The sequence below is a fragment of the Sphaeramia orbicularis genome, chromosome 12 (assembly GCF_902148855.1).
Source record: "Sphaeramia orbicularis chromosome 12, fSphaOr1.1, whole genome shotgun sequence".
Taxonomy (NCBI): Eukaryota; Metazoa; Chordata; class Actinopteri; order Kurtiformes; family Apogonidae; genus Sphaeramia; species Sphaeramia orbicularis.
Window position 1 is genome coordinate 3,797,375 of NC_043968.1, and position 27,535 is coordinate 3,824,909.

General features: G+C 41.7%; 2 protein-coding genes across 11 annotated transcripts in view; one reads left to right on the top strand and one right to left on the bottom strand.

The window, feature by feature from the left end:
* The first annotated feature begins 1,738 nt into the window (after positions 1 to 1,738).
* On the top strand, positions 1,739 to 6,991 carry LOC115429904 (tubulin alpha-1C chain-like). 4 transcript variants are annotated; one of them, XM_030149722.1, is made up of 5 exons: positions 1,739 to 1,865; positions 4,748 to 4,970; positions 5,059 to 5,207; positions 5,765 to 6,734; positions 6,766 to 6,991. In XM_030149722.1, exons 1-4 carry the CDS (start codon positions 1,863 to 1,865, stop codon positions 6,731 to 6,733), a joined length of 1,344 nt encoding a protein of 447 aa, XP_030005582.1. In that variant the 5' UTR covers positions 1,739 to 1,862; the 3' UTR covers position 6,734; positions 6,766 to 6,991. The 4 variants fall into 4 exon arrangements, with proteins under 4 accessions (XP_030005582.1, XP_030005581.1, XP_030005580.1 ...); XM_030149721.1 differs by having other exon boundaries at positions 5,765 to 6,731; positions 6,765 to 6,991; XM_030149720.1 differs by having other exon boundaries at positions 5,765 to 6,728; positions 6,761 to 6,991.
* Positions 6,992 to 7,444: 453 nt separating this feature from the next.
* The window catches only part of ptpn13 (protein tyrosine phosphatase non-receptor type 13), a 91,088-nt gene continuing 70,997 nt past the window's right edge, over positions 7,445 to 27,535 (bottom strand). For 5 of the 7 annotated variants that reach the window (XM_030149711.1, XM_030149715.1, XM_030149712.1 and 2 more), the window contains 17 exons: positions 27,252 to 27,407; positions 26,975 to 27,146; positions 26,563 to 26,773; positions 25,469 to 25,554; positions 25,284 to 25,345; positions 19,941 to 20,096; positions 19,663 to 19,828; positions 17,234 to 17,323; positions 17,002 to 17,108; positions 14,647 to 14,702; positions 14,457 to 14,554; positions 13,317 to 13,465; positions 13,143 to 13,233; positions 12,288 to 12,625; positions 8,254 to 8,469; positions 8,096 to 8,158; positions 7,445 to 8,017 (listed from right to left, as the gene is read on the bottom strand). In XM_030149711.1, the coding sequence (XP_030005571.1) occupies positions 7,940 to 8,017; positions 8,096 to 8,158; positions 8,254 to 8,469; positions 12,288 to 12,625; positions 13,143 to 13,233; positions 13,317 to 13,465; positions 14,457 to 14,554; positions 14,647 to 14,702; positions 17,002 to 17,108; positions 17,234 to 17,323; positions 19,663 to 19,828; positions 19,941 to 20,096; positions 25,284 to 25,345; positions 25,469 to 25,554; positions 26,563 to 26,773; positions 26,975 to 27,146; positions 27,252 to 27,407 (2,295 nt within the window). In that variant the 3' untranslated portion in view covers positions 7,445 to 7,939. The remainder of the gene's footprint in view (positions 8,018 to 8,095; positions 8,159 to 8,253; positions 8,470 to 12,287; positions 12,626 to 13,142; positions 13,234 to 13,316; positions 13,466 to 14,456; positions 14,555 to 14,646; positions 14,703 to 17,001; positions 17,109 to 17,233; positions 17,324 to 19,662; positions 19,829 to 19,940; positions 20,097 to 25,283; positions 25,346 to 25,468; positions 25,555 to 26,562; positions 26,774 to 26,974; positions 27,147 to 27,251; positions 27,408 to 27,535) is intronic. The other 2 variants (XM_030149714.1, XM_030149710.1) reach the window with 1 other exon arrangement.

Here is a 27,535-nt window from a genome sequence, read left to right on the forward strand (position 1 = left end):
TACAATGTGATTATTTAATTCCACAAAACACTGATGATTACACACCCTGAAAAACATCTGCTTCTCCATTTTTTATAACTTTTCTGGACCGTTCACAGAAACAACCTGTTTCTTTGGTGAGTTGCATTGAAGTAAAATGTCTCTTTTGTTTGTGTGGTTTCATTGCTCACTGGGAGTCCACAGACAAAACATTTGGACAGAATGAGACGCACTGGTCAGGGACATGTTCAACACATCTTTCTGTCATACTCCAGGGTGGTGGGGCTTGGGCGGCTGTGGAGATGTTTGTTGCTGGACCTGACCTGAAGAAGTGACTGATCGTCCTGATGAGAGGTGGGGTCCAACGTCACAATGGAAACTTGTCCTCAGAAAAGGGGTCTTATCTCTGACTGATGATGTTTGGTCTCTCTGTGGGAACAATCCGGTGACTGAGGCCACTTCTCTGCTCAATAATAAAGGAAATCTGGGCCCCGGCGTGCAGCTAGACACATGAAAACTTCCTTGTCTGGGAATTCAACCAGTGGACTCTTATTTTCTGTCTTCCATAAAAATACTTGTTAAATTCTATTATGACTGTTCCTGTTGTAGCGACATGGACGAAACACCAGAGCATGTGTTTGTTCAATGCAGACATGATGCTTCTATTTTCACTTTAACCTTCAAAAAGCTTTTTGGGAAATAAATTCTATTTAAAGTGCATGAATATACTATTAATATTTACAAACCATATTTCTCCTGGGAATCTATAGGATGGAACTGTATTTTACATTCATAGATATCTCCAAACAGTGACACATTTAACCCTTTCATGCACAGTGGTCACTCCAGTGGTCAGTTCTTCTGCAGCTGTTCTCTTGTATATTCATGGGTTTGGTTGTTTTAGTTCCAGATCAGCCAACACAGTGGACACTTATGCACCACCCCATAATAATACACTGACATTCATTCCATTACTGTAACTTTGCTGTTCTAGATAAACCTGATCTGCACTCACAGGTTTTAAATCAATTGCTAATTGTTATTAGACTATAATTAACAGGGTTCTTTGCATATTATCTCCATGAAGTTAACAATAACTAATATTAGAGTATGTTAAAATGTGAGAAAACATCAGATTAGCAGAATGAAACATTTTTATTTCATAGTTTTCTCACAGTTTATCACTTTGTGATGATGGGTTTTAAACACATGCTTCTTTGCTTCAAAAATTAAACGCATGGTGTCCAGCTGAGCGGGCATTTTTGTACTTCCAGGAAAATAGGTTCATAAACAAATTCATTTGCACTGTTTTTTTTTTTTCTGCCTGAAGAGGAATAAAAACACCCCGGAAAAAAATCTCGACTGAGGTTCTTATAATTCATGCATGAAAGGGTTCATTATTTCCATCCAAACTGTTCAGGTTTTTCTATAGAAATAAACTTCATACACGAATTCCTAATTTCTAAAGGGGGGGGGTCATCTTTGTCTTCCTGAATCGATCTGATATAGTTTATGTGTTTTTGTCCAAGAATCATTACAATAAAGGACTGAAACAAAAAAAGCGCCTTCCTGGGTTTTTTTTTTTTTTTTTTTTTTTTTTTTTTTGCGCCTTCCTGTAAAACTCGAGGCGCGTGAATAAGATGACGTTTTTTCCGTTTTTAGCCAATAGGCAGCTAATAAAATAGTCACGTGAAAACACATCCAATCAGATTCGGTGACTTCTTCCGGGCTGGTTCAGAGAGTATAAATAGCCCCGCCCCTGCGGCGGCAGAAGTCAGTTACTTCTTACACAGGACTCCTAACGGCTCCACCGTAAGAACTAACGGCGGCTCTTCCGCTTCTGTTTCAGCTGAAAGTCACAAAGACTCCACACATCAGAAAACATGGTGAGTATGACCTGCAGTTCTCACCGGTTTTTTTCTGTTTAGTTTAATAGGCGTTTATTGTTCTACAGAACTTTTACTGTGGCGCACAATGACATGAGGTCCGAGTCCGCCATGACAGGAGCAGTTCAGCACAACACACACACAATACACACAACACACACACAATACACACAACTGACTGTAGAACACACAGAACCTCCAGTAGACCCAGCTGTTCGGCGGTTGTCCTGCTCTGTGTTCTACAGTTGTGTCTCCTCCATTGAACAGCCCAGTTTCTAGTAGAACTGGTCCGGTCTGTTCTGGTCTGTTCTGGTCCGGTCTGTTCTGGTCTGTTCTGTTCTAGTCTGTTCTGGTCCGGTCTGTTCTGGTCTGTTCTGTTCTGGTCCGGTCTGTTCTGGTCCGGTCTGTTCTGGTCTGGTCCGGTCTGTTCTGGTCCGTTCTGTTCTGGTCCGGTCTGTTCTGTTCTGGTCCGGTCTGTTCTGGTCTGTTCTGGTCCGGTCTGTTCTGGTCCGGTCTGTTCTGGTCTGTTCTGTTCTGTTCTGGTCCGGTCTGTTCTGGTCCGGTCTGTTCTGGTCTGTTCTGGTCCGGTCTGTTCTGTTCTGTTCTGGTCCGGTCTGTTCTGTTCTGGTCCGGTCTGTTCTGGTCTGTTCTGGTCCGGTCTGTTCTGGTCCGGTCTGTTCTGGTCCGGTCTGTTCTGGTCCGGTCTGTTCTGGTCTGTTCTGGTCCGGTCTGTTCTGGTCCGGTTCAGTGCATTCCTGTGTTTTGCTGCCTGTTTCTGAGGCCTAGGTCTGACTGGACCAGACTGGACCAGACTGACCCACCAGGACTCCACAGACATCCGGTGGTCCAGTTTCAGGGCTGGTCTGAATCAGTCATTTTACAAATAGTCAAAAACTCCAGTCGTGGCTGCTTCAATGTAATTTTTTTTTTTTTTGGCTGATGGAACTTATTCTTAATTTCAGTCCAAAACTTGATTTGAACACTTTCATGCAGTGGTCAGTCCAGTGGTCAGTCCAGTGGTCAGTAGTTCTGCAGCTGTTCTCGTGTATATTCATGGGTTTGGTTGTTTTAGTTCCGGGTCATATGGCTCAGTCTGGTTTGGACCAGCTCTGTATCTAAAGTGTCATGAGAGAACTTGTGATCTGGTGCCGTTTAAATCAAACTTGGATGTGGTTGGTTTTCCCTGTGAGTCACTTTGGACAAAAGCGTCTGCCAAATGCACAAATGTAAATATCAGCCAACACAGTGGACGCTTGTGCATCTGCACTGTAACTCACACCGTTACTGTAACTCTGCTGTTTTTGATAAACCTGATCTGTACTAACAGGTTTGAATGTCAATCAGTTGTCATATTGTCTTCATGAAGTGAGTCCTAACTAGCATTAGAACATGTTAAAATGTGACAAAACATCAGGTTAGCAGCATTAAACATGTTTTTATTTGACTGTTAAATTAAATTCATGGATATTTTTGTAACTCATGGAAAAAACCCAAAAAAAACCAATCACATTGTTTCTTTTTTCATGCCTAAGGAGAAATAAAAACACTCAGAATTTTTTGACCAAGGATCTCATGAAAGGGTTCAAGCACATTTGGTGCCTGAATAATGAAAGCGCGTGTTCATGGTGTAAATAACTGTAGTGTCAGTCATCTGACTCGTGTCCTAGTTTCAGCTTCTCTACAAAGATCCCTTTTCTGTCCCTTGAATAACATGTCATGAGGCATCGTCAGTCCCCAGTTAGTTCGAAAAGCTGGAGCTGTTTTCCCAGGTTTACAGACTTTTGTCAGCCCAGCCTAATGGTGCAAGGAAACTTCAGTTAAAATGAACACATTTGACAGATGGTAACTGTAGTTTAGTTCATGAACGGGCTGTGCCGGCGCTGTCAAACTCATTTTAGTTCAGTTCCCATTCAGCTAAATTTCATCTGAAATAATATAGAAATAATGTCAACTCCAAACTTTTCTCCATGTTTTAGAGTGAAAAAAGTAAATCTACATAATGAAAAGGTTTCCATCTACAAACGGTCCTTTCAAAAGACGTGAATAACATGAACAAACTGAAAAAAAAAAGTAATTTTAACACTTATGCTTTAGTTTCTCATTTCCATATGTACAGTATAAGTGACATATCACAGTGGATCTACAAACGCACACATTTAATATCAGGGAAAGTCTTGTTAAAATTCTATTTGCGTCTTTGAGTACTTAGAAAAGCACTATATAAAACTGATGTAGTATTATTATTATTATTATTATTATTATTATTATTATTATTATTATTTAAGACATTTCAGGTTGTTCATATTTGTTCAGGTTATTCACATTTTTTGTGAAATTATACTTTGTTTTAGTGTAAATACATGAAAACATTTATATTTACAAAGAGAAACATTGTCAGTTGTCATTATTTCTGTTCTTCTGATAGTGTTTGACTGCTCCTGTCCACTGCAGATTGAACTGGTCTGAATGTGGAACTGAACTAAAAGGATCGTTTATAGCTTAGTGTAATTTTTGCATTTCATAAATTCATCCCAGGGCCAGACTGGACCCTTTGGGGGGCTGGATTTGGGCCCCGGTCCATATGTTTGACACCTGTGGTCTATGCTTTTCTCTGCAGGTCACCTGTACCCCTCCCCCAACATTCAGAACACTTGACGATTTGTCAAATAATTGAGCAGTGAAATTAAACTTTGCTGAAATAATAAAAAAGAAAAAGGTTATCTGAAGTAGCTGGTAGTTGAATATCAACCTGAACAGGAAACACGTGGGCTTCATTAGAGGTGACTTTTACTCATACAGTTGTCTGTAAAATGTCACTAGCGTTTTAAAATAAAATGCACTTGCCTGTATTAGTGGAAGTAACTTGTTTCTGTTTTCCACAGCGTGAGTGTATCTCTGTGCACGTGGGTCAGGCTGGAGTCCAGATGGGCAATGCATGCTGGGAGCTCTACTGCCTGGAGCACGGGATCCAGCCGGACGGACAGATGCCCAGTGATAAGACCCTCGGAGGAGGAGACGACTCCTTCAACACGTTCTTCAGTGAGACTGGGTCTGGAAAGCATGTCCCCAGAGCGGTCTTTGTGGATCTGGAGCCCACCGTCATCGGTAAGAATCACCACATGTGACCCAACGGTCTGTAAACCAAAGTGTCCGAGTAATCTACAGCTGCTGCGCTGTCCTGGTGTCTGCACAGATGAGGTGCGGACAGGAACGTACCGGCAGCTGTTCCACCCTGAGCAGCTGATCACCGGTAAGGAGGACGCCGCCAACAACTACGCCCGTGGACACTACACCATCGGCAAAGAAATCATCGACCTGGTACTGGACAGGATCCGCAAACTGGTGAGGAATGAAAGAGGAGAGCGTTTGGATCAGCTGACTGAACTCAGCTCTAGTCTAGTGGCAATCTGACGACAAAAAACACACTGAAGACATTTCCACCTCATCATGGTTTGTAAAAAGAAGGTCTGCCATGGATGTGCGTTTAATGTTATCTACTCACAAATGTTAAAAAACACCTGCAAAAAAAAAGAAAAAAAAAAGGCTGAATGCCTTAAAATGAGCTCGTATACAAAAGGACAAAAACAGACTAAGAACACTCACTCAGACGTCCTCGGCTCACCTGTGTCCAGTCTGTAACCTCTGCCCACAGGTGTGCAGGTCACCATAGCAACCAAGTGCCTCACCACAAGGACACGCCCACTTTCACACATACAAACACACACACACACACACACACACGCTGCACAAATCTAAATGGGCTCCAACCTCTAATATGACACATTTCCATGTTGTGTGTCTCCTTCTGTCCTCAGGCTGACCAGTGCACTGGACTAAACTCTAACGTTCTATAGTTTTCCATTATCGTGTTTATATTGTGTGTCTCCTTCTGTCCTCAGGCTGACCAGTGCACTGGACTTCAGGGCTTCCTGGTCTTCCACAGCTTCGGCGGCGGCACCGGCTCCGGCTTCACCTCTCTGCTGATGGAGCGTCTGTCTGTCGACTACGGCAAGAAGTCCAAGCTGGAGTTCTCGGTGTACCCGGCCCCCCAGGTGTCCACGGCTGTGGTGGAGCCCTACAACTCCATCCTGACCACCCACACCACCCTGGAGCACTCCGACTGCGCCTTCATGGTGGACAACGAAGCCATCTACGACATCTGCCGCAGGAACCTGGACATCGAGCGTCCTTCCTACACCAACCTGAACCGGCTGATCGGTCAGATCGTGTCCTCCATCACAGCTTCCCTGCGTTTCGACGGCGCCCTCAACGTGGATCTGACAGAGTTCCAGACCAACTTGGTTCCGTATCCCCGTATCCACTTCCCTCTGGCCACCTACGCTCCCGTCATCTCTGCTGAGAAGGCCTACCACGAGCAGCTGACCGTAGCTGAAATCACCAACGCCTGCTTTGAGCCGGCCAATCAGATGGTCAAGTGTGACCCTCGCCACGGTAAATACATGGCCTGCTGCCTCCTGTACCGCGGTGACGTGGTTCCCAAAGATGTCAACGCAGCCATCGCCACCATCAAGACCAAGCGCACCATCCAGTTTGTGGACTGGTGCCCCACTGGTTTCAAGGTGGGCATCAACTACCAGCCGCCCACCGTGGTTCCTGGAGGAGACCTGGCCAAGGTCCAGAGGGCCGTGTGCATGTTGAGCAACACCACCGCCATCGCCGAGGCCTGGGCCCGACTGGACCACAAGTTTGACCTGATGTACGCCAAGCGCGCCTTCGTCCACTGGTACGTAGGCGAGGGGATGGAGGAGGGAGAGTTCTCTGAGGCCAGAGAGGACATGGCCGCTCTGGAGAAGGACTACGAGGAGGTGGGAGTTGATTCAGCCGACGGGGAGGAAGAAGAGTACTGAGGCCAAGGCCACGGGAGGAAGAAGAGGACTGAAACGGAAACGAAGGCACCAATAAGAACCCATTCAGACGTGTTCATTCAACATTCCAAGGAGAAAGATGTGTGACAGTTACAAGCATCATGGTTTCAGGTTACAGTGTTAACGGGTCAGTGTTCAAACTGAGTTTTGTGCAGATGTGTGAATTAGATCACATTTTGGTTCAGTATTAAAAACAAATGTCAGTTCTCCACTCTGAATAAAGATTCCTGAAACATTTGGGTTTGTGTTTTTTTTTTTATTTTTTTTTTTTAAAAATAAGATCTGTAGTTCTGACAAGTCGGCCTCAATCCTGCCATAACATGAACGCCACTGAAACTTTACATGAAAGCAAACATGAAGATTACTGGGACTGACTTCAGTCAGTGCAGCAGATATGGAAGTAAGTGGGTCATGGGGGGGGGGCATACTGAGAAGGAAACTTGGTCCTTGAAGTTTTCAACTAATCCAGTGACAGGACGTGGCTGTGTGTAGTAACGGGTCATTTAAGTCAAGTGTTTCAGTATCAAAACTTCAGTTTTTCTAGAAAAGTTAAACTATTATAATTTTCAGTGCTGAGGTATTTTTAAATAAATGGAATCTGAACCAATTAGTGCCTCAACAGCACAAATAGTTGAAACATTTTATTTATGACTAAAAGGTGCACTGACATGAAAAGAAAGGCAAACATGTACATGACATTTAAAATGTATCCAGTTTAATCTTCAGGAGATGAATATGTACACTTATCATTGACCTCCAGCAGTGAGCAATTACTGTATAATAGATTTACAAAGCAAATACTGACATAGTATTCTGTCAAGGCATGTTCCAGCATCAAAGTAGGATTCAAAATACAATTTTGTTCCACATAAAATATCATTGATCATAATTATTTTAGAATATCCAAGAATCTGGAAAAAAAACAATGTTCTCTTGTAGGTGACGATAAGAAATACAATCAGCAGTTCTCATGAATGCATCAAAAGGGAATAGCAGCCGAAGAAGGAGAACTCCAAAAGCAGACATAAAAATATAAACTTCTTTAAAAGGGTTTGACTGTGGTGCAGCTGAACAGTTGAAGGCATCTTAAAAACATGTCGTTTGGCCATATCTGCCTGCGTCAGCCCTCCGCTGAGTGTTTTTGTTGTGTGAACAGTCTCCGAGCCCGGCAGCAAGATGTGGTTTCTGCTATCCTGAGATTTTTTCTTCTGCTTGAAGGCACCGGAGGACATAGAGGATTACTTGATAGCAGAAAATGTACTGGTCCTGTGAAAGAAGAAGGACACCATTAAAACAGCATGGAAGCATGTGGACAAAGACCAGCAGAACTGAAAGTGCACTCACCTCTGTCTGGACCATTCCCTGTCTCTGGAGTCTCATGTTCCTCACAACATCTGAAATATCAAACTAGAAAATACAGAGTTCATTAGAGGAAACAGTTCACTAGAATCCCAGCCATCTGGCGTTTCCAACAGTCTACCGATGATGGCAGACAGACTCACGTCAGCGTCTTTACTGATGAGCCCCAGGACCACGTCGATGCAGATGAGCGTTCCCGAGCGGCCGATGCCGGCGCTGCAGTGCGTGATGACGGGTCCCGATCGATGGACGTGTCTCATGTAGGAAATGAACGTGAGCAGCTGTTCGGGCTGAGACGGCGTTCCGTGGTCAGGCCAGCCCGTGTAGTTCAGGTGAGTTACCCGCTGGACTTCACTGGTCTGCAGAGGAAACAGGTTAGAACGCACAAGTGTTCAAAGAGCGTCTGCACACACCGCTTCACAAGCACCAGGAGTCACAAGCACCAGGAGTCACAAGCACCAGGAGTCACAAGCACCAGGAGTCACAAGCACCAGGATTCACAAGCACCAGGAGTCACAAGCACCAGGAGTCACAAGCACCAGGATTCACAAGCACCAGAAGTCACAAGCACCAGGAGTCACAAGCACCAGGATTCACAAGCACCAGGATTCACAAGCACCAGGATTCACAAGCACCAGAAGTCACAAGCACCAGGAGTCACAAGCACCAGGAGTCACAAGCACCAGGATTCACAAGCACCAGGAGTCACAAGCACCAGGAGTCACAAGCACCAGGATTCACAAGCACCAGGAGTCACAAGCACCAGGATTCACAAGCACCAGGATTCACAAGCACCAGGAGTCACAAGCACCAGGATTCACAAGCACCAGAAGTCACAAGCACCAGGAGTCACAAGCACCAGGATTCACAAGCACCAGGATTCACAAGCACCAGAAGTCACAAGCACCAGAAGTCACAAGCACCAGGATTCACAAGCACCAGGAGTCACAAGCACCAGGATTCACAAGCACCAGAAGTCACAAGCACCAGGATTCACAAGCACCAGGAGTCACAAGCACCAGGATTCACAAGCACCAGAAGTCACAAGCACCAGGATTCACAAGCACCAGGAGTCACAAGCACCAGGAGTCACAAGCACCAGAAGTCACAAGCACCAGGATTCACAAGCACCAGAAGTCACAAGCACCAGGAGTCACAAGCACCAGGATTCACAAGCACCAGAAGTCACAAGCACCAGGATTCACAAGCACCAGGATTCACAAGCACCAGAAGTCACAAGCACCAGGAGTCACAAGCACCAGGATTCACAAGCACCAGGAGTCACAAGCACCAGGAGTCACAAGCACCAGGAGTCACAAGCACCAGGATTCACAAGCACCAGGAGTCACAAGCACCAGGAGTCACAAGCACCAGGATTCACAAGCACCAGAAGTCACAAGCACCAGGATTCACAAGCACCAGGAGTCACAAGCACCAGGATTCACAAGCACCAGAAGTCACAAGCACCAGGAGTCACAAGCACCAGGATTCACAAGCACCAGGATTCACAAGCACCAGAAGTCACAAGCACCAGAAGTCACAAGCACCAGGATTCACAAGCACCAGGAGTCACAAGCACCAGGATTCACAAGCACCAGAAGTCACAAGCACCAGGATTCACAAGCACCAGGAGTCACAAGCACCAGGATTCACAAGCACCAGGAGTCACAAGCACCAGGAGTCACAAGCACCAGGATTCACAAGCACCAGGAGTCACAAGCACCAGGAGTCACAAGCACCAGGAGTCACAAGCACCAGGAGTCACAAGCACCAGGATTCACAAGCACCAGAAGTCACAAGCACCAGGAGTCACAAGCACCAGGAGTCACAAGCACCAGAAGTCACAAGCACCAGGATTCACAAGCACCAGGATTCACAAGCACCAGGAGTCACAAGCACCAGGAGTCACAAGCACCAGGATTCACAAGCACCAGGAGTCACAAGCACCAGGAGTCACAAGCACCAGGATTCACAAGCACCAGGAGTCACAAGCACCAGGATTCACAAGCACCAGGATTCACAAGCACCAGGAGTCACAAGCACCAGGATTCACAAGCACCAGAAGTCACAAGCACCAGGAGTCACAAGCACCAGGATTCACAAGCACCAGAAGTCACAAGCACCAGAAGTCACAAGCACCAGGATTCACAAGCACCAGGAGTCACAAGCACCAGGATTCACAAGCACCAGAAGTCACAAGCACCAGGATTCACAAGCACCAGGAGTCACAAGCACCAGGATTCACAAGCACCAGAAGTCACAAGCACCAGGATTCACAAGCACCAGGAGTCACAAGCACCAGGAGTCACAAGCACCAGAAGTCACAAGCACCAGGAGTCACAAGCACCAGGATTCACAAGCACCAGAAGTCACAAGCACCAGGATTCACAAGCACCAGGATTCACAAGCACCAGAAGTCACAAGCACCAGGATTCACAAGCACCAGGAGTCACAAGCACCAGGAGTCACAAGCACCAGGAGTCACAAGCACCAGGATTCACAAGCACCAGAAGTCACAAGCACCAGGAGTCACAAGCACCAGGATTCACAAGCACCAGGACCGCAAGAACGGACGGCTTCTGCAAATTATCGCAATGTTTCAGTTCACTATAATGTACCAACATGAAACAGTACTGTCGACATTTGTAGGTATTTATTCAAATGCAGATGTGGAGGAGGTTCATCTGAGTTTTTGTTTCTATTTTATTTCTTCTTCTTTCACACTCTTTTATTCAATAATGTTGGTTTCTTTGTTTGGACTGAACTCAAATCCTGTTCTGATGTTAGTTGTGAACAAATAGAATCTGAACATTTGAACAGGATCTGAAACTGGAATGTCTGGAAAACTACCCCCCCCCCACCCCCACCCCCACCAAAATTTAATGATTGGTTCCTTATGCCAGTGTCAACATTTCCTGAAATATTCATCCAAATGTGTCCAGAACTTCTGGAGTTATCTGCACACACACACACAAACACACACACACACACACACAGACACACACACACACACACACACACACAGACACACACACACACACAGACACACACACACACACACAGACACACACACCTACACACACAGACACACACACACAGACACACACACACAGACACACACACACAGACACACACACCTACACACACACACAGACACACACAGACACACACACACAGACAGACACACACACAGACAGACACACACACAGACAGACACACACACAGACACACACACACACAGACACACACACACAGACACACAGACACACACACACACACACAGACACACACACACAGACACACACACACACACACAGACACACACACACACACAGACACACACACACAGACAGACACACACACACAGACACACACACACACACAGACACACACACACACACACACAGACAGACACACACACACAGACACAGACACTCAGACACACACACACACAGACACAGACACACACACACACAGACACAGACACACACACACACAGACAGACACACACACAGACAGACACAGACACACAGACACACACACACACGCACACACACAGACACACACAGACACACACACACAGACACACACACAGACACACACACACACACACACAGACACACACACACACACACACACAGACACACACACACACACACAGACACACACACACACACACACAGACACACACACAATGTCCTGTGCCGTTCCTTGATGGAAGTAAAAATAACACGCTGTTCCATTTGTATTTGTCAGTTATTTTTACTCTAATACTTGTGCTAATAAACTACTTTGTATGATTTTCACATTCCAGTTGAAGCACAGATGCATTTTTCTGAGTTTCCTAACTAACCTAAAGTCGTCCCAGACCCTAAAACCCAAACCAGCTTGTGTTCTGCTAAAACTAAGCAGGACATTTGGAGTTGAACTGGACTGACTAAAATCCTTTTGATCCTCTGATTTTTGCACAAGTTCATCCCACGGGCCCGACTGGACCCTCGGTGGGCCGGTTTTGACCTGCGGGCCGTATGTTTGATATCCCTGCTCTATCTTGAGAGAGTCGTTGCTATGGAAACGATGCCCGTTGCGGTCTCTGTCGGTGGGTTTTCAGCTGGTGTCGCGGTGTATCTTTGGTCTGAAACGTCTACATATTGAAATGAGGCGAGCGTTGGATCACCTGGACGTCTCGGACTTCGATGAGTCGGATGACAAAGTTATCCAGATGTTGATCTTTAATCAGTGTGATCTGTAACCTGTCGTCCACCATCTCCGCTGTTCTGGGCGTGTCCGGCCAGTAGCGCTGACACTTGACTTTCCCGCCCTCCACCTCCTGGGTCATCATGGCGATCACGTTGGACTTCTGCTCCCAGACCATCTGCCAGAAGTCTCCCAGAGTGGTGGGGAGGGGGCCCTGGCAGGCGATGTACAGGAAGTCCTCATCCTTCACAGGCATCTTGATGAAGTTGGCGTTGATGTAACCTCCGTCTTTACCCAAAACCACTCGAGTTGTGTCAACTAAAGAAAAGACAGACATCTTCAAGTATCCTATATTAAAATATGTTTATATAGATTAGATTAGATTAGATTAGATTAAGAAAATGAGGTTTCAATAGCAACACAACACCAAATATACACATCTAAAAATATTATTAGAAAATAGTAATAACTATAGAAAACAGTAGTGAAAAAACAGGCAATTTCACATTGGAAAGAACTAGTAGAAACAACAAATAGAGTAGTAATAATAGAATAGCAGTAGTAGTAATAATAATAATGATAATAATACTACTGATAATATTAATAATAGTATTAATAATAATGATAATGATGATAAAGATAATGATAAGAATAATATAATAATAATAATGACAAAAACAATAGTAATGATAATAACAGTGATGATGATAATAACAATAATAACAAAAAAAAAACAAAAAACATCATCATCATCATCATGACAACAACAACAAGAATACTAATATTAATAATATATACAGTTCACAGGTGTTATTGCGTTCTTTCAATAGCTTACAGGGAACAATATTCTTGTAGCGATTCTTCTTCTTGTTTTCTTTTGTTTGACCTATTAAACAGTCGTCCAGCGGCTGCAGATTCTGCAGATTCTGCCAGGAAGTGAAACAACAGTGAATAGAAAGTCAAAGGACAGTTACATAACAGTTGTGTCACACACAAACGGTCGTCTTACTTCAAACTCTTGCAGTGGGACTTTCTGCTCCAGAAGACCCCTCATCATGCGGACCACGGCGCTGAGCTTGGGTCCAGTGTACTGACCATCAGGCACCACTTTGACCAGGGGCAGAGACGTCAACTCATCCTCTGTGATGATTGGTCCGTCTGCGGGAAGGCGGAGTCAAAGTGTAGAAATGAGCACAAACACACAGTGATGCATTCTGCTGAGGCACAGGCGTCAAACATGCGGCCCGTGGGCCAAAACCGGCACGCTTAAGGGTCCGATCCGACCCGCGGGATGAATTTATGAAATACAAAAAATGACACTGAAAATATTAACAATCAAGGACATCAAAAACATTTTAGTTCAGGGGCCACAGACAGACAAATTTGGTATGGTTTGTTTTTGTTTTAGTGTAAGAAAGTAAAATTACATAAAAATCTTTACATTTACAAACTATCTTTTTACAAACAATGTGAATAACCTGAACAAATATGAACAATATTCAGCCTGTTACTAAAAGTTTTGTGTATTTGTAGATCCACTGTGATCTGTAAGTTGTAATGAGTATGTGGAAATGAGAAGCCAAGACTTAATAATGCTCTTTTTTTCATGGTTGTTCATGTTATTCACATTCTTTAAAGGATAGTTTGTAGATGTAAACATTTTCATCATGTAATTTTACATTTTTTTCACTGAAAACACAGAAAACGTTGGAGTTGACATTATTTATAGGTTATTATTTTACTGGTCCGGTCCCCTTCAGATCATATTGGACTGTATGTGACCCCTGAACTGAAATGGGTCCGACACCCCTGTCTGAGGACTACAACCAAAAACACTCAGAAACTATAATAAAAAAAACAGACTTATGGTTACTATCATAAAGGGACAAGATAAAGTGGAAAAAAAAAACAGACTGAAGTGAAGTGCTTATCGCCTTCAGTATTCTGACGTGTTCCTCTTTGCCTTTTGTTCACCTTTATATTTTATTCCTACTTATGTATGAAATAAAGTTTATCATCATCATCAAGATGAAAACTTTTCACAAATGACGGATGATTGTAAATAATTTATCAGGGTGACCTCGCTGTAAAGTCGTACTAACCTCTGAAAGGGACAAAAACAACACTTAGTTCAAACAAATGCTCTTACCTTCTCTTGATTTGGAGTTCATGTTCTCAATAGGCAGCTCGTCACTGCCCCATGTGATCTCATCTTCCTCCAGTTGTCCAGCATTCATTTGGAGAAAGCTGTAGGAATGTATTCGGAGTTATTTGAATACATCCCAATTTTCTTTCATGTTCTATTTTTAATGTGGATCTCCCAAAAACAAATGACTTACTCATGTCTTGGATCATCCACACTCTCTTCCTGCCACTCCACTTTACGTGAACTCTGCTTATGACAGAAATGGAATTATTATGATCATTTAAAGAAACAGAAGCTGTGTGTGTGTGTGTTTGAAGTTTCTTTTCTTTTTTTCAAAGGGATGGTGCATATTAATAAACACAATATGAGCCAATACACAAGACTATAGCCAAGGATAATGTCCATCGTTAGTCCCTACATAAAACAACACAGTTCACATAAAACATTCAACAGTCCTGTCCAAAGGTGCTTTCCTCTAGATCACAGGTGTCAAACATGCGGCCCGTGGGCCAAAACCGGCCAGCCATGGGGTCCGATCCGGCCCACGGGATGAATTTGTGAAATACAGAAATTACGCTGAAGATATTAACAACCAAGGATGTTAAAATCATTTTAGTTCAGGGGCCACATACAGACAAATTTGGTTTAGTTTGTCTTTGTTTTAGTGTAAAAAAGTAAAATTACATAAAAAAAACTTTACATTTACAAACTATCTTTACAATGTGAATAACCTGAAATGTCTTAAGAGAAGTAAGTGTAATTTTAACAATATGCTGCCTGTTACTGAAAGTCTTATGTATCTGTAGATCCACTGTGATGTGTACGTTATAATGTACATGTGTAAATGATAAACTGAGACGTAATATTGTTAAAATGTCACCTTTTTTCTGCAGAACTTTCAGTTTTTTCATGGTTGTTCATGTTATTCACACCTTTTAAAGGATAGTTTGTAGATGTAAACATTTTCATCATGTAATTTTACATTTTTTTCACTGAAAACAGAGAAAACGTTGGAGTTGACATTATTTATAGGTTATTATTTTACTGGTCCGGTCCCCTTCAGATCATATTGGACTGTATGTGACCCCTGAACTGAAATGGGTTCGACACCCCTGCTTTAGATGGAACTATAGTCACCTGTGGCACTGGCCCTGGGTGATCTGTTCTGTATTGTTATATGTACAAGTTCTTGTAACGGGACGCTTTCTTTGTCCTTGTATCTTAATTTATTTAATTTTTATCTGAGTTATGATCAGCGAGCCTCTATGAGTATTATCCTCTGTGTTCAGGGTGTTTGCTCGTTATCCAAATAAAAATTCCAGACTTTTTCAAAACTGCCATTTTTTTCCCCAGACCTTGACTTTATATACTTTTGACTTATATCTCACTGTTCCCTCTGCCTGTCTCACCACCATGAGGAGCAGAGCATTCAGCTGCACTGCTCCCCAGCTCTGGAACTCCTTGCTACTGGAGCTCAGAAACACCACTTCACTCTGTCTTCAAATCCAAACTCAAAACCCATCTGTTTAGGACCACTTTGTCTTTGTGTCCAATTTTTAACCTGCCTTTTATTTTTAGCTCCGCCAAGTAAGTTATGTTTCTGCCGGCGTTGGTCTGTGTGTGTGTGTGTGTGTGTGTGTGTATGTGTCTGTCTATCTGTCTGTCTGTCTGTGTGTAAGATAACTCCAAAAGTTCTGGACAGATTTGGATGAAAATGTCAGTAAATGTTGACACTGGCACAAGGAAGAACTGATTAAATTTTGGTGGTGATGGGGGGGGGGGGGCAGGTCTGCCTTGGTGGAGGTCTGTGCTCTCCCAGTGCTTCTAGTTTACTCTGTTTTGCTTGTTTTACACTCTCCTGTTTTACTGTACGGTGTCCTTGAGTGCCAAGAAAGGCTCCTATAAATAAAATGCATTGTTATTATTATTATTACTTGTGTGCCTACTTTTTCGGTTGAGACTGTACCTGCTGTGTGTAGTAGAAAAGTTTATTTTAATAAATGCATGAATGAATGAATGCATAATTCACAGTAAATTATGTTTTACTGACAGAAACATTTTCAAAACATATGAAAATCACAAAAATGCATGAATATCACACAAAGAAGTTTCACTAGAATCATTCCAGTACTGACCGGTCAGTGAAATCATATGAACATTTCTAGATGCTTTCCTCATGTAATTCTTATCTTACAAGACTATGTGTCTTTGAACATACTCTAAAATTCGACTATGACAGAAACTTCTTCATACTTTATTAAGACTCTCATACAAAACTCCAGACTTTTCAAGGTCTGGAAAACAGCGTTTCAAAATTTCAGACTTTTTAAGGCTTTCAAGACCTGCACAAGCACCCTGGTGTTTGTGTTTTGTTTTAATGTTGTATCATCTCCATACCCTCTCTTGTTACTGCAGCACAAATCTATCAGTGGGTACAAATACAGTTCCCTTGACCTTTGCACTGTGGGGCCTTAGAGTTTTGTCCTTTCAGTCTTGTGTATGTGATGTACATAAACTGACACTAAAGTGGGCTTGGACCGGTCGGTACCTCAGGGGAGTCTTCAGGTAAGGAGGAGCCGTCACAGTCGGTGTCCTCCGACAGCTCCGTGCTCTGCTCAGTCTCTCTCTTCTGCTCTAGTGAACCGTCGTCATAGTCTGAAACACAGTTCGTCCCATTTACACTATTAATGTTTCATCTGTAATGTATCAGATAACTGACACTGACGGTGGCTCTGTACCAACAGCGCTGAATGAGCTTTCGGGGGTTTTTGATCTCGTACCTATGGGTGGTATGGGGGGGTAGCTGCTGGGTTTCATCTCGGTGTGGGGAGCACACAGCTGAGTCGACACTCCACGCTCATCGCTAAGATCTGAAAAGGACGGACAGAAGAGGTCAGAACAGGGCATTCAAATCTAAACAATATATGAGCAGTCACACTGGACTCATCTTCCCAACAGAAAACAGAAACAGGGCTCACACACCTGTTCACAGTTTCAGCAGGTTCCCATGGGTTTGGAAGGACAAATAATGTAATTTCATAAGTTGCCCTTTAGCACAAATACATTTACATGCAGTGAGGAGAACATGAGGTTCCTGCAGGTTTCGACAAGTTTAATTTGAGGCTGTGAAATGATCATGTCGTCAGTTACCCATCTACATACTAGTCATGCTAGTTTATCATGACTGTATTTTTTTAATACTTTATTTTTATTTGTTTTATCAACAGACAATACAACACAGAAACTAGGGGTCACTGATTGAACACAAATTATTTAAATGACACACAGTAGGAATTATGCTTTGTCTTGTTTATAGTCCAGCCATTTTCTCCAGTGCTTTATGAAGATATGTTCCTTGATCCGCAGGTAATAAGTCAGTCTTTCCACAGAGTAGATTTCCTCTATTATAGCCACTGACCCTCACAGGAAGCATCAGTTTTGAGCCAGTTCCTTGTAATGGCCTTTATGGAAGCAATTATAACAATTATTTTTTTGAAAGAGTGGAAAAAAACCTTCATTAACTTATTTTTTTTTATCATGTACAGGAAAATTATCATATAAACAGAATAATAAACTCAGATAAAAAGTTAGTTTTTAATCAACCCTTAACAGACCGAATTTTATTCAACAATAACCAAAAGTACTGTGAAATAGTTTATAGGTTATTTATTTCTTGTCAAACACAGGAATTAAAATATTTATTCATTCTAACATGTTCAGAAATTTTTTTTTAATAAGCAAACAGTAAATTATTGTGATTATTAAAAAGTGTAATAATGAACTCTGCTGCGAGGCTTCTGACCCGCACAAACAGGACAGCCCACATCACTCCCATTCTTAAATCACTCCACTGGCTCCTGTTTGATATCGTTTTCATTTCAAAATTCTGGCGCTAACTTTCCAGGCCCTACATGGCCATGCCCCTGCATACATGACTGCCCTGATCCAGCCCTACAGCTGGACTCATAGCCTGAGGTCTTCAGAACAGCACCTGCTGACGGTTCCACACACCTGTTTTAGTATGCAGGCTGACAGGTGTGTTAAAGCTGTCGCACCTCTGCGTCTGTGGAATGAGCTGCCTCTACACTTACGGTCCATGGACTCTGGAGAGAGTTTTAAAAAAACACCTCCAAACACTCCTGTTCAAACAGGCTTTTGAATTTCCCAAGTGACTCAGGACTTCTACAAACTGACTGCACTTTATGTATTCATCATATTTTAATTGTATTTTATTGTGTTTTAATGGTATTTTAATTGTATTTTATTTGTACAGTTTATTTGTACTTTGCACTGTAAAGCACCTTGTGACTCTGTGAAAAGTGCTCTATAAATAAAATTTATTTACTTTTACTTACTGAAACCATTGTGATTATTAAAAAGTGTAATAATTGGCAAACCATTGTATATAACAATTCGCTTCCCTCTGTTTAAGTATTCACCTTTCTGATCGCTCAAATTTTTTCCCAATTATAAGAATTTTAAAGCGGTATTTGTCTTCTTTCTCTATTACATCTCCAGGTAGCAGTCCCAGCAAAAAAACTTAGGGTCCTTAGGAATTGTGTAAGTCATAATGCCCTCAATCATTTCAAAAAGCCTTTCCCACAGACTTCAGTTTTGTACGTGTCCATCATGACTGTATTTGAACCTCCTCAGACCCAGGAAATGTCAGCACAGTACCAGCTTTTTTTGTTTTTTATTCAATCAGTGTCTATATTGGAAACATCATGATACAACAGCTTTTTCAGATGCAGTTTTTAAAATTTTTATGGAATGTCTTTTGTGGTGGACAGTTTTCTTTTCTTTTTTTTTTTTGTATAAAGTTGTGAAACTCTTGTCCACAAATGTGGACAGAAAATCCATAGCTGGGTCTGAGGAGGTTAAGATCCAAGTTATGTTTTATTCTTTAACAGTCTACACATGAACCTGGAGCAGATGTGAGAATTCTAGTGTTACAAAGTGCAGAGTGTACATTTATCCACACTGTAATTTAACTATTTCACACACTTTAAATGACATATATGATATGATAAACATAGCTGAGGTTGTGTTTGTAGTTTCGTCACAGACTCATCAAATGTAATTCATCTTCATTCATATAATATTAGCTTCATAAACTTTTCATAAAATGAGACTTGAAACTACCAGGACTTTTCCAGGTTTTCCATCATCATTTGAGGCTGAAGCCTAAGGGCTCTGTGCTTCTTTGTACCTGTGTTTCCATTGCAGTTGTCTGAGTTGATGGGCAGGTAAGGCAGGTATGTACTGGGGTTCTGTTCTGGCGGTCTGGACACCGTCAGATGAACCAGGCCTTTAGTTTTTCGGATAGTGGTGACAGCTTTGGTGTGAGACACGCCTGTCATCAGTTCGTCATTCACCTTCGAGAAAAAAATACGAACAAACAAACATTTCTAACAAAAATCTTAAAAGGAAGCCATTCCTTTTCTGACAAGTTACAAGAGGTTTCCTAATGAGTGAAAAAGTGCTCACCTTCAGCAGCCTGTCCCCAACCTGGAGCTTTCCTGAAGCCTCTACTATTCCCCCTGGTGTGATGGACTTGACAAAGATCCCCCTTTCCCCTCCGATCACAGAGAAGCCCAGGCCTCCTGACTGAGGCTTTTCCAGATCCAGTGTTATGATCTCCTCCTGCATTCCAAAAACAGTTTCATCAGAATTAACATGCATCAAATTCAAATACTACTTCCATCTTATGCAACTTTATACTTTCTCCACTACATATTAGAAACAAATATTGTACTTTTGACTCCAACTTTAGTCACTAATCACAGTTTTTAGTTCCCTCTGTGTCCAGTGAAAACCACACATCTTCAAACATCTCATCGTAAACTGAATAATAACATGTTCCTTTATGGATATTCTTCTGCTTAATAAACTGTTTAAAATCCCATGTTGCTGAAAACAGGCCTGTTTTTCTGAACTAATGAAAAATGTACGTTTTTGAGATACGTGGATCACACATGACAGTGATGCTGCAAACATCTGATGATCTGATAGAATAAGATGGATTACTAAAACAACCACAAGTATGTAAAGCAGTTCTAATGAGCTCAACCTTAAACATCTGTAGAGGATGTACAGAGGAATCATACACACAAACGCAACAGTTAAATAAGTCAATAAGTGTTGTTTTTGTCTGTTTTTGTCATTCTGTCTACCCATTATTTTCCCTTTTGATACTGTTATGTAGTGTCTAAGGTTTTAAGGTAGGCACGTCTATCAACAAGCTATGTCAACTGATTTTTTTCGTATTATACTATTATTTTCATTTATTTATTCTCTCTTTCCTATTTTCTGTCGGCTCAGTTATTATTTTTGTATATCACATATTTGTCCCTTTTTGAACTGTTTTGATTTTCTACTTCACAGAGACTTTGCTATAATGTTCTTTTTCCTGCTGTTGCTGTTTGGGCATGGGGAAAAAAAACAACATAAAAGGCAATGTATAATGTATGTACTGTAATTCCACTTCTACATATGTACTGCTAAAAAAATTAATAAAAAATAAATAAATATACAGTATAAAGTTAAAAATGAGTCAATAACATCATATAACAGTAAGTACTGATATGGATCATTTTACTGCACAATAGGTGTGTTCCAGTTATTTGAAGAGAAGCTACAAAAAAGAAAAAAAGCAAATAATAATTAAAGCCGCAAGCGGCATCTAAAGGCCCTCGCCACGGGCACGTCCAGTAGAAGTATGTCCATCGTTCAGCAGGTGGCGCTCTAGCACCAAATTTCAACAACTTCTGATGAGTGGGTGTAGGCCTGGGAGATCGACAACTGATTCAAATTTGAGGCAGATCTTTGTTCGTATGTCCACACTAAAGAAATTTTTGTATAAGTAAATCTGTAGGGGGCGCTATGCAGCTAAAATCAAATTCCTTCCACTGAATGGGTGTAGGCCTGCAAGATGTACCACTGAGTCAAATTTGAGCCAAATCAGTGTTCGTATGTCCAAATTAATGCAATTTTCATGACGGTAAATTTGTAGGGGGCGCTATCCACCGACACGGTAATTTCTTTTGATAAATGGGTGTAGGCCTGGGAGATTGAAAATTGATTCAAATTTGAGCCAGATTGGTGTTCGTATGTCTGAAGTGAAGTAATTTTTGTAAAGGTAAAATTGTAGGGGGCGCTATAGCTCCAAATTTCAAATTTTTCTGATAAATGGGTGTAGGCCTGAGAGATAGACGTCTGAGTCAAATTTGAGCCAAATTGGTGTTTGTATGTCCGAACTGAAGCAATTTTAATAAAAAATTTTTTTTAAAAACTTGTAGGGGGCGCTGTAGTGCAAAATTTCAGTTTCTTTTGACAAATAGGTGTAGGCCTGGGAGACAGATGTCTGAGTCAAATTTCAGCCAAATCGGTGTTCGTATGTCCGAACTGATGTCATTTTTGTAAATGTACATTTGTAGGGGGCGCTATAGTGCGAAATTTCAATTTCTTTTAATAAATGGGTGTAGGCCTGGGATATAGACGTCTGAGTCAAATTTGAGCCAAATCAGTGTTCGTATGTCTGAGCTGAAGCAATTTTTGTAATGGTAAATTCCCGAAGAAACTTTGCAAAGTTTGCGACGTCGTCACACAAAAACGGTGACACCAATCCAAAAAATTCGGGTAACTTTTGATGCCCCACTTCTCTAGATACTGTACACCGATTTTGAGCTCATTTGGCCAAACGGCCAAGGAGGAAATAGTTAAAATACGACGTCAGAAAAATTTATATCATATTTATATAAGATAATAAATGAGGATATGGGAGAGAATAATTTAGATATTAAAGAGAAATGGGAACTAGAGATGAACATAATAATTTCTGATGAACAATGGGAAACTTCATTTGAACAGGGACATAAAACAACAAATAGTCCTAATTGGAGGGAATACTGATGGAAGCTAAAAATGAGATACTTCAGAACGCCTCGTATAACATCGAGATGGAGCAATACCTCATCTTTGTGTTGGAGGGGTTGTGGCTTGGTAGGAGACCATACACATATATTTTGGGATTGTCCAAAATTATCAGAATATTGGAAAAATATTCAAAGAGAAATAAAAGCATGTTTGTCCATAGACCTACCAATGAAACCATCACATTTTATACTGGGCATAATACCTGAGGATCTTCAGGAAAACAGTCAAACAAAACTGCTTAGAATACTTTTATTGATTGCAAACAAAGTAATAACAACCTCTTGGTTAAAGCCACAACCCCCCACAATAGTCCAATGGAGGGAAAGAATTCAGGATGTGTACAACATGGAATATACCACTGCAGTGTTACAAATGAAAAGAGAAATATTTATGAACAACTGGACCCACATTAAGTCACATTTTAATTTGATATAAGTGTTGTTGCTTTTCACTGTTGTTGCTGTTGTGGATTTCTATTTTGTTCTATCTCAGATTCTGAAAGAATGTCAAGGTTCTACCATGTTGTATTTTAATGGCTGATGTTGACCTCTCCTGAATATTCTGGTCCCTGTGGCCTTGGACTTGAAACAACCATGGACTACTACCCCCATTAAGACTGAGATGTATATATATATACATATATACACATATATTTCTGTTATATAATGATTTGTTACAATGCACTATATGGCTACACACATGAAATCTAAATAAAAAGAAGTTAAAAAAAAAAAAAAAATACGACGTCAGCGAAAACGCAGACTCAGCATTTTGGAAATTTCAATCCAATATGGCCGACTAAGGATTGGTTTAGGGGCGTGGCCATAATAATATTTTTTGTTTGTCTCCTCATGATGAATCTGTGTACCGATTTTCGTGGCTCTACCACAAACTTTACGTTGACGTGCTCCCATTGGCACAATGCATTTCCACTTTTCAAGAGGGCACTGCGGCAACATTTCTTTACCGACATCTACGAAACCTATATGTAAATTCAATTTCTCGCACTTCTGAATTTTGGGCAAAATTTGGTGAGTTTTCGTAAATGTTCAGGGGGTCAAATTTGAGCTCAAAGAGCAGGAGAAGAAAAATAAATTAAAAAAAAATAAAGAAAGAAAGAAAAATAATAATAATCTGAGCAAGAACAATATAGCCGTTTCTATGGCAACCACATATTTGGCCTTATGTGAAAGCTCTCGAGCTCCCCCACATGTGTGTGGGGTCAGAGGTCACGTGTCGTGCACTTACACCCACATGACTGACCCCGAGTGGGCGTGTCCCATTGACTCCCATTCATTCTGAGCAGGTGTAAATATGCGATTTGTGCACATGTCATGTACATCTTCGGAAAGGTCTCAGTGCCGTGAATGTGAATATGTGTGAGAGTGGCGACAGTGGCGAAAGGCGACCGCGTCACTGGCGATTTCGTCCCCATGCGCCCACTGCAGACTCAATAGGCCCTGCGCCGGCTTTACTCGGCTCGGGCCTAATTATGTGTACTTTGATGAACTGGCTTAGAAGAAATAAACAAGGCTGTGTATTATTGTCAGTAGGTGGCAGTACAGACTTCATTACACACGACTGCAATAAAGAGTTCTGTGTCCTAATAAGATCTTCATTTCTAATTATTTTTCATGGATGAGACTGAGGACTCATGTAATCTCCTCATCAGTCCACACTAGCTGCTGTAACTACCAACACTTTATGAGAATATTCAAGAAGATACAGGGTTCACTGAGCTGATCACTTGTGTGACTTACCCCCAAAGACCCAAACCTCCATCACTGACCAAAAGTATCTACTGTTTAATACCTGTTGACCCATTAATCCAATCAATACATGTCAATAATTGCTGTGAAATACAGTTCTTCATCTTTCATGGTCATCAGATATGACCCATTTGGACGTTCAGAGGCTCCGTAGTTACCATGGAAACACCGTCATCTACTACAACATTGATTCACCAGTCAAACCCATGCAGTTGGATCAATGACAGTGGATGGACACACTGGGTTTATGTTCAGTTAATGACAGATTGGACTGAAAAAGTCACTTTTTCTTCCGTTTTTGATACAATAACCCTCACCTTTAATCTGAGCTTTTAAGAACGTCTTCATGATCAGTAAATTGAATACTAACACATTATCTTCCACCACTCTCTGCTCTTCTTACACTGTATAGATCCCTCATTGAACCACATATCAACTACTCCTGTAATATAATATGGTTTAACACTATTCCAAGTCATCTCATCAAACTACACTCTTTACAAAAGAAAATCATTTGTGCATTTACACTGTCTGCTTTTACAGCTCCCTCTGTGGGTGAGGATGTTGTCAGTTGCTTGGGTCCTCTATCTATAAGCACTCCTGCTTCTTTGGGGTTGCCTTTCTGTTATAAACTGCTCATGTATAATACATTTATTTTTCTTTCTCAGTGCATGAATAAAATATTTGAATCTGAAAAACAAAAATACAGGAAAATACCTGATATATCCTGATAAAATGCAAAATACAGAGGGTAATATTAGAATAAATGGCGATAAATCACTTAAGAAAGGTTAGATATAGAGAAAATTTCATTTGGGAACTGACACAAAAGTAGCACTGGGCCTTTGTGGGTTAAATGTCCTCTATGTCACAATGTGTTAGTAAGTCTTTGTATTTCTTACTGTGAGCTTTAAATGAAAACACAACACAAAAAACACCTCAGGCCGGTGTAGAAACTTTACAAATTTTGCTGTCCAATCTTCAAATAGCACATTTAATGCACCTAATGACTAAGTCTACATTTTAGTCATGATGTTTTAAAAGCAGAAGTTTACATGGAGTGGAGTATTTTCACAGTGTGGTGTTATTAGTTTTAGCTGAGTGAAGGCTCTTCCTGTAAACTTACTTCTAAAGGACAAAGAGCTGACAGACTCTCTGCTTCTCTTGAATCCTCTCCTTTAAGAAAACCTATAACCAAAAACGACAGCAATGGTTGAGCCTACAATGTCAAAATAGTATTGCAGTTAGAAGCAGTAAAAATCTAGTTTTGTTTTTTTTTTGCAGGTGGCAGCACAAAGACTGGAAACGTACCATTCATGGTGGATGAAACTTTGGGGCTGATGTTGTTGTTGAGAAAAGAGACATTTTTCTGCCCAGGAGAAACAGGTTTTCCATCCCTTTGAGACAGATAAAGAATTATTATTACTATCATTCATTCATTCATCATCTGAACCCGCTTTATCCTCACAAAGGGTCACAGGGGTCTATCCCAGCTACTTATGGGCGAAGTGGGGTACACCCTAGATGAGTCGCCAGTTCATCGCAGTGCTGACATAAACAGGGTGGGGAAGCAAAATGTACAATATTTTGAGGCAGGGATTGAAAGACAGTGTATGACCAATTAGTTTATTGAAAGTCATGAGAATTTATTTGCCACAAGAAAATGTCCATAATAGAAAATGTTTTTATTCTATGTGTCCTCCTTCTTTCTCAATAACTGCCTTCACACGCTTCCTGAAACTTGCGCAAGTGTTCCTCAAATATTGGGGTGACAACTTCTCCCATTCTTCTTTAATAGTATCTTCCAGACTTTCTGGTAATAGTTTTGCTCATAGTCATTCTCTTCTTTCCATTATAAACAGTCTTTATGGACACTCCAACTATTTTTGAAATCTCCTTTGGTGTGACGAGTGCATTCAGCAAATCACACACTCTTTGACGTTTTCTTTCCTGATTACTCATATGGGCAAAAGTTTGTGAAAAGGTATGGATAATAGTGTTAGGTATGATTATGACATCAGTATATGTTTGGGTTCAAAACAACTGACGTAGTGTCTGCTGAGAAAAAACAACTAAATGTTCATTGAAAATTTTGCTTCCCCACCCTGTAGAGACGAACAATCAACCACTCTCACATTCACACCTATGGGCAATTTAGATTAACCGATTAACAATTATCAATGCATGTGTTTGGATGGTGTAGAAAGCCGGAGTACCTGGAGAGAACTCACGCAGACACAGGGGGAACATGCAAACTCCACACAGAAAGGTATTATTATCATTAATACTACTACTGTTACTACTACTAATAATAATAATGTCACACAATAACATTCTGTGCTGCTATTCAACACAGAGCTGGCAGAAAATCCCATGATGCAATGTTTTTACTTTGTGCAGACTACCTTGTGGCCTTGAGGGTGAGGTCATCCAGGGAGAGGCCCAGCAGCCTGGTGTTCTCACTCAGGGTCAGGTCCTGAGTGGGAGCGCCGTTGATGTAGTGGATCAGATCAAGGGGTCTCAGGCTGCCTTCTTCAGAGGCCAAAGATCCCGGCGAGACGTCTTTAACAAACAAGACTCCGTACACACTGTCACTGCCACCATCGAGCACCAACCCTAAGGATCAGACAGGTGGTCCAACAGTTCGCATTTAACTTCAACTGCTTAGTTTTAAGATAAGATAAGACTTTTTTTTAACCCACTGTGGGGAAATTTCACAGTTAGCAGCAGCAAAAATTCAACAAGCAAGAACAGAGACAAATACACCTCAATACAACACTTTACAGGGACTATGAATAAAGTGGCTGTTTTTTTTACCGAGTGGTTGTTGGTGGCCCCTAAAGCAGATGTCAGGCAGCAGGTGGGCTTCTATGGGGGGCTTTGGAGCCTCCAGGACCCTGCCCACCACCAAATCAACTACTCGAGGGGCTGCACGTACAAGATTGACCACTTCAGTGTGTCCCATGTTGGTAACATCTGTGTTGTTCACCTGAAGATGTAAGAAAGATTTTTTTGTCATTTTTAGGAGAAATAATAGATGGTCAGTAAAATACAGATTTGACAAAAGAATGAAGGAGGAATCCGTTATCCATACCATTATCATTCTGTCTCCAGGTCTGAGTCTACCGTCTCCTTTGGCTGGGTCCTGGACTATGTCATGAATGTAGCATCCGTGGTCATTACCTTTGGTGAGGGTGAAGCCCAGGCTGCCTTTTTCTGACTTCACCAGGGACACTTTGAGCTCTACATCCTGACAGAGACAAACATCAGACGTGTCCATTGAGCTGAAGGACTGAGGTATACAGAACTGTCCAAAAGGCTTAGGACAGCTTTAACTTTGCTGCTTCAGGATGGAACACACAGGGGGTCCACAAAGTG

Excerpts from the sequence above, each read along its gene's own strand:
- LOC115429904 (XM_030149719.1), top strand. Across the intron at positions 4,971-5,058 it reads TCTGGAGCCCACCGTCATCG|ATGAGGTGCGGACAGGAACG; the intron begins GTAAGAATCACC and ends GTGTCTGCACAG. Across the intron at positions 5,208-5,764 it reads TGGACAGGATCCGCAAACTG|GCTGACCAGTGCACTGGACT; the intron begins GTGAGGAATGAA and ends TTCTGTCCTCAG.